This window comes from Orycteropus afer, unplaced genomic scaffold, assembly GCF_000298275.1.
Source record: "Orycteropus afer afer isolate SDZICR_OR568_19922 unplaced genomic scaffold, OryAfe1.0 scaffold00024, whole genome shotgun sequence".
Lineage (NCBI taxonomy): Eukaryota > Metazoa > Chordata > Mammalia > Tubulidentata > Orycteropodidae > Orycteropus > Orycteropus afer.
This window is the reverse complement of record NW_006921611.1, coordinates 6,772,346-6,779,272: the sequence shown is the minus strand read 5'-3', so window position 1 is coordinate 6,779,272 and position 6,927 is coordinate 6,772,346. Positions and strand designations below refer to the sequence as shown.

The window sequence follows — 6,927 nt, the reverse complement described above, 5'->3', positions numbered from 1 at the left end:
ATTGTGGTAAACTGTGGTCAATGACATGAGACAAAGTATATGTGAACTGCTGTATGGAAAGTGAATTTGCTCTGTAAATCTTCACCCAAATAAAAATAAATTAATTAATTAAAAAAAAAGAAAAAAAAAGAAAAATTACCCAAAGGACTAATAGACCACATGAACCTCAGTCTCCATGACCATGAGACCAGAAGAACTAGATAGTACCCGGGTACTACTGCTGGCTGCTCTGAAAGGGATCACAGAAGGAGTTCCTGATAGAGTGGGAGAAAAATGTGGAACAAAACTCAAAGTAATAAAAAAGACCAGTCTTACTGGTCTGATACAGACTGGTGGAACATTTGAGATTATGGCCTTTAGTTACCCTTCAAGTCTGGAACAAAACTCACCCCTATGGCTCAACTTTAAGTCAAACAACAGACAAGCCTACAAGATGAACAAGAACACCAGGGAGGTACCATGTCTTTGAACAATCAACCACAAGGGATCAAAAGGGCAGCATTTGCCCAGGGATAAGGTTCAGAAGGCAGGAGGAGACAGGAAAAGACAATGAACAGAAATAGTAAACACGAGGAGGAAGTGGGAAGGGTGCTAGTATGTTATAGGAACTCCAATCAATGTCACAAAACAAAATGTGTATCAACTATTGAATGGAAAACAAATTTGCTCTGTAAACTTTTCACTGAAATCACAAGAAAAAGTTACTTTTTAAAAGACTTAATTCCAAATGTAGTATGGACCTTGTTTTGGTTACTAGTACAGCTCTGACAGGAATATACCACAAATGGGATGGCTTGAACAAACAGTTTATTCTCTTACAATTTTGGAGGCTTCAAGTCCAAGTTCAAAATGCCAGGCTCTAGGGGCTGGGTGAAAGCTCCTCAATCTCAGGTTTCAGCTCTGCTTTCTGTTCCTGGCCCACTGAAGCTGGAGGCTTTTCTTCACTGAAAGAGCTGCTGGCTGCTGAGGCTGCCAAGCCCAAGGTTGACAAGTAAAAAGGTACAGTCCCAATGTTACCAAACAACGTGGCAAGTCCAGATGAAGTTCCAAGATCACCAGGGCATGGCAGGCTGTTGAACAACGACTTGGCTACATGCAAGCTTCAAGAGTACCAAAAGGCTAGAGACCTTCCTCAAAGTGGCTTATACAGGAAGCAGACCACATCCCTAAAGCAGCTACTCAGTTGCTCCACTAGATTTCATCATAAAGTTAATTACTAATCTCACCATGGAGAAATAATTACATCCAGCTGCCCAGCCACTCAATCAGGCCCAGACATACAACTTTAACCACCACAGACATCGTGTGGATCCAATGGTAACATTTTGGGGATAAGTAGGGAAATGTGAACATGTCCTGGGTTAGATGATATTAATTAGGTTAACTTTACTAGGTAATGATAACAGCCTTAAGGTTATAAAGGAAAATGGATTTTTTAGAGAGGCGTACTTAAGTATTTAGGAAAAATGTCTTGTCTTTGAAATACTTCAGGAAAAAAAAAAGAAATATGGCAAATGTTAATTGCTGTGTCTTGGTGATGGATATATAGAAATTCATTATACAGTTCTATTTTCCTATTATGTTTAGATTTTCCATAATAATATTTAGAAAAAAAATATGGCAGGCTATACACCAACACTTTTAAAAGTTCATTCCTTCATTTGGAACTCTTGCTGGTATGGATGTATTTTCTCTCTTACTAGCTTATCAAGATTTTCTAATTTTTGTCAACAGTAAATGTATACCTAGATAATTTTCAAACATTACATAAACCATTCGTGTTTCTGGAAAGATCAAGGCAGGTGCCTCCTCCTGAAGACACAAAAAGGTGCATGGGAGGTACAGACAACAAAGATGAACCCTTCTGCACTTAACAGTACTGTGTTGTCAGTGATGGCAAACACTGACTGACCTACAGGTGGATAGATGGAGGGACAGGCTAAATTATTAGGTATGTCTATGCAGGGGAGAGTGTGCCCATGACCATGTACAGGGTTGGCAGACAGCGTTTCTACAACTCTATTTGTATGTTTTGTAAGAATTCCCAGGTATATAATAGAGCTGACAAGAGACAAGGTTGTAGTGACTTCTTAGCCATAGCCAGCTACCCAGAGGAAGCAAGCAGTTGGATCTGTGGTCACTGGGAACATCAAGCTCAATTGGTGTAACATACTACACAAAACATTGTTCCACATTCTACTCTGACGAGTAGCAACTGGGATTTTAAAAGCTTGCACATGGCCATCTAGATGGCAATGATGGGTCTCTCCCTGTCCAAAGCGAAGAAAACCAAAGACACGTGGAAACAATTAATCCAAGAACTGGTACAACAAGCGATCCTCAGCCTATATGACTGAGACCAGAAGAACTAGATGGTATCCAGCTGCCACTGTCAACTACTTGGAGGGAGATTTATGTAGGAGAGCCTGGATAGAGTGGGAGAAGAATGTGGAACAAAACTCAAAATCACGAAAAAAAAAAAAAAAAGAGGAACCAGGTTTGCTGCTCTGATTATTCCTTGTGGAACTCCTGAGATTATGGCCCCTTGCTGCCATTCAGGTCTGGAAATGAACCTACTCCTGTGGCTTCCAGCCAAACAAAAGACAGGCATATGAGCTCAACATTTATATTAGGTAGATACACTCCTTGCAGAGATCAATCATGGGAGAATAGAAGGGCTGTGTACACACAGGGAGACAGCTCGGGTGGCAGGAGTGCATGGGAGGGAAGGACACAGGGAAGAGGTGGCTATGGGGAGGAAGTGGGAGGGGAGCTGTTGCATTGTGGGACATTGCAGTCAATGTCATGAAACAAAGTGTATGTGAGCTGCTGTATGGAAAATGAATTCACTCTGTAAACTTTCACCTAAATCACAATTAAAAGAAAAAAAGACAGGTGCCTCCTCCCTCAATACACACACTACAAAAGCAAACAAGCCTCAGGTTCCTCTTCCATCCCACACCAGGCCAAGGCACAACCCCTTTCCAAACTTGTTTTCAGAAAATGACCCATACACACTGCCTATCACAGAAGGGGAAGGGGCAGAGGCACTGATGCATGATGCAGTCGGATACAACATTTCTCCAAAAGGAGAAATGGGAAGAACAATCAGTGTCTGGCTGCATGGGCAAGTGTAAAATTGGTGAGTAAGCAGCACCAGTCAAAAACCCACTGCCACCAAGTCGATTACAACCCCTAGCAACCCTACAGGACAGAGGAGAATCTTTTTTTTTGCAACTTTAATGGAAGCAATGCTATTTTTTTTTTTAAATTTCTCTTTTATAAACACCAAATCTTAATATCTAAGTCAATTTTTTGCAAAGAATTTCTCTCAGGAATAAAACAGTGATGCTCATTCCTCCAAACATCCAAATTGAAGGTGTACTGAAAGCAAAATAAAGAACAAATGAAGCTCACACAGAAGGAAAAAGTAACAAAAATCACATTCTAGGGGTTCAGTGCATACGGCAGCCTGGCATGTGCTGCCAGATCATCCTTAAGCTGACTTGCAAAATAATAACACCCTAGCACATCAAAATATACATTTTCCATTTGCTTTCTTTTTCCTTTAAATTAATAATAATAAAGAAAACCCTCAAGGAATTCATTATCAATTGCCCTTCTCGTTCCAATGTCCTCTAAGCATGTAAAGGTCAGGATGGCTACTTGCAGCACATGATTGGTGGTCTTCAAGGCTTAATCTTCTTCCACACAGTGTAAAATACCCACAATTCCAAGTATGAAGGGACACAGACAATTTCCTTGGAGAATTCCACAGGACAATACAGGTGCCCGAGTTGTTCTTCATAGATCGATAGGGCTTCCGTCAAATTGACACAGTTCCCTTGTGTAAAGTATTTCCCATCCTGTTTCAATACTTTCATTGAAAGGTCAAGAATCAGTCTAAGAAATTCCCATGTGGAATCTTCCTCTGGAGAGGTGGAGATTGGGACAGCTGTCAAATCATTAATCACATAATCAAACTTTCTCCCTTCTTTGGCGTACCTCTTCAGTACTGGAATGCAGTCTTCTATTAGAACCTGATAGCATTCTCCTTTAAGATTGTCTAAGACTTCACCACATGTTTTTCGCATGTATTTCTTACACCCATCAATTACCATTTGGTCAATCTCTACCATAGTGACCATCTTTGGTTTCAGTTTGACTATTTCACATAATATGCCTCCATCTCCGCCTCCCAGAATCAGTACATCTTTGCCAGTGTAATCTTCTTTCCCACTGCCCATGATGGCCTGGGTGTATGCCAAATCACTCTCTGCCAAATTGACATCCCCACTAAGGATGAGAATATTTCCAAATTGCTTCGAGTGTAGAATTTTAATGTTCTGATAAGGTGAATCTTCATCATACACCACCTCGTCGATGTCATACTCTACCAGGCGCCCGTCGGCAGTGGGCCAGTACCTGTCGATGGCCCCTCCTCGAACTATGGGTGGCAAACGCTTCACCCTCCTGGTACTGTCCTGACTCAGTTCTTTCACTCTTTCCTCTACTTTGTTCAAAAGACTGTCGATTTCTTTGTTGCCTTGCACGTCACTGTTGTAACTCTGGAGGTCCAGCAACACCAATCCGTGAGGATAAATTCTCAAGCTGGCAAAGCTGCCGTTTTTGTTGGTGTAGGTTGCTAAGCAGCCATGGTCCTGCCAGGTGTGCACTGACTCCGTCATTCCCTGCTCCTGGAAAATGGGCTGGAGGCCTTTTAGAATGGTCTCGCCATCAGCTTTGGAGCCGAGCGTGAAGTCCAGGGTGCTGTGCCGTGCTGCTGCCATAGTGCGGCGAGGCACTGGGCCATGCCTGGGAGGCGGCGGCGGGAGACTGCGGACGGCGCGGAGTCGGCGGCGGGAGGCCCAGCGGAGGAGGAGGAGGAGGAGGGGCTGCCGTGAGCTGTGCGGCCGCGGGTCCGGGCCGGGCGCCTCCGGCGGGGGAACGAACAAGGAAGAGGCTGTGCTACTGGTGGAAACGCGGGCGCCTGCTCCCTAGCGTGCGTCACCAATGGCCGCGCCCCGCGCAGGGTCAAGTGGCGCTTCCGCCATCCGCTAGGTCTCTTTAGGTTTAAACCGTGCCGCCCGACTTCCAAGGGGCCCACCCTGGGCAGTTCCCCCGGAATCACCTCTCCACCGCCACCCCAAGCCCAGCCCTCTCTGATTTCCTTGGAAATAAAATGCTAGGATCCACCCTTGTCAAAAAGTCCTGCCTGTTTTCTTAATCGGCTGCAAATCTTTACAGAAGCAGACTCTTGGTTAGCAGCCACACATTTGAACCACTGTGCCACCAGGGTCCCTTTAATTAATAGTGCAGACAGTCCAAAAATGAAAATGGAAGAACAAAGATTATAGAAAATAATAAAGTGTGGGGAAGAATAAATTGGCTGTGCAGAGGTGGTGGTGGAGAGAGGAGGTGTGGCTGATAAAACAAACAGAAGGACAGATCTTCCTGTGAAGGAGACAGATGCTTCTACTTCAGTGGTTTGCAAATGTATCTGTATAATCTGAGGAGCTTTTAAAAAAAATACATAGATTCTTGGGCTCTATTCCAGAGACTCTTGTTTAGTTTGTCTAGTGAAAGGGCCTTGAGCATGGGTATATTTTAAAACATTCCTTTAACGTAGAGAGTGGTTGAGGGTTGCTGTCGAACAGAACTTTATGTGATGATAAAAATGTTCTATAATCTGAGTTGTCCAGTAAGACTGCCAGTAGCCACATGTGGTTAACTGCTTGGCTGCTAACCAAGAGGACAGTGGTTAGAACCCACAGCCACTCTGCAGAAGAAAAGAACTGGTGATCTGCTCCCATAAAAATTACAGCCTAGGAAATCCTATAGGGCAGTTCTATGCTGTCATATAGAGTCCCTAATGAGTCAACATTGACTTCATGGCACACAGCAGCAACCATAAATGGCTACTGAGAACTGAAAATATGGCTAGTGAGACTAAGAACTGATTTTTTTTCTTCAAGTTTTGCAAGCATTCTCACCCTCCTTCTCCAAATTGTTCCTTCCTCATTAACATAAACTTATTGCTCTCCAAGCTGCCTATCTAATTTTTTGAATTGCTGATGTCTGCTTGATCCCATCTAGACAGTTCTTTAAAACAGCACAATGCCCTAGGCAGCCATTCTTTACTAACTTAACTAAATTAGTGTTTGGTTTGGGAGCTTTGGTGGCATAGTACCTAAGGCATTTGAGTGCTAACCAGAAGGCTGGCAGTTCAAAGCCACAAGCCACTCCTCAGAAGGAAGACTGGGCAATCTACTTCCGTAGTGATACCCTTGGAAACACGCAAGGAGGAGTCGCTAGTGTTTGGTTTAAAGAAGACTCCTGGGGATATTTTTGGTTCAAGGTCTAATGATTAGCTCAGAGCAATAGTTGTAGTAGTTCATCCAACCTCAATAGCTCTAGAAAATCTGAATTCCATGAGAATTTGAAATTGTTTTCTATATTTTCCCCCTTTTTGATCAGGATTCTTCTACAGAATCTTTGACCAAAGTGTACAGTAATGATAGCTAGGCACCATCTATTTCTTCTGGTCTCATGGTAAAGGCAGTTGTTCATGGAGGCAACCAGCCACATACTTCATTTCCTCCTGTTAGGCAAAAACACGGCTAGCCAGGCGGGTGAATGATTTAAGCTGGAGGGAACTGTAAGAACTGGTCAAGCAAGGAAGCGCCTGACCAGAGCCCATACCAAACCCCAGCACGTAACCCTTACGAAAGACCCAAGCACCTGATTCTTACTCACGAAAGCCCCCAACCATTTCCTGCCCACTATGTTAATGAAGTGCTTCAGCTCTACTTCCTGCCCCCATGCTAATAGGGTGCTTTAACCTTATTGGTTCCTGTAACACATACCCTGCTCTCAATCCGGTCCACTGAGGAACAGGAAAAGTAACACTATAAAAACCCTTTTCTT

The 6,927-nt window shown here is 43.5% G+C and overlaps 2 protein-coding genes across 2 annotated transcripts in view; both read right to left on the bottom strand.

The window, feature by feature from the left end:
- The window catches only part of TACC1 (transforming acidic coiled-coil containing protein 1), a 105,256-nt gene that overhangs the window by 73,213 nt on the left and 25,116 nt on the right, over nucleotides 1–6,927 (bottom strand). The gene's annotated exons all lie outside the window — the stretch shown is intronic.
- Nucleotides 3,690–4,790, bottom strand: LOC103192073 (spermine synthase-like). Its single transcript, XM_007935000.1, has one exon. It carries the CDS (start codon nucleotides 4,788–4,790, stop codon nucleotides 3,690–3,692), a length of 1,101 nt encoding a protein of 366 aa, XP_007933191.1.

Coding starts and splice junctions, on each gene's coding strand:
- LOC103192073 (XM_007935000.1), bottom strand. CDS start 4,790: ATGGCAGCAGCACGGCACAGCACCCTGGACTTCACGCTCGGCTCCAAA.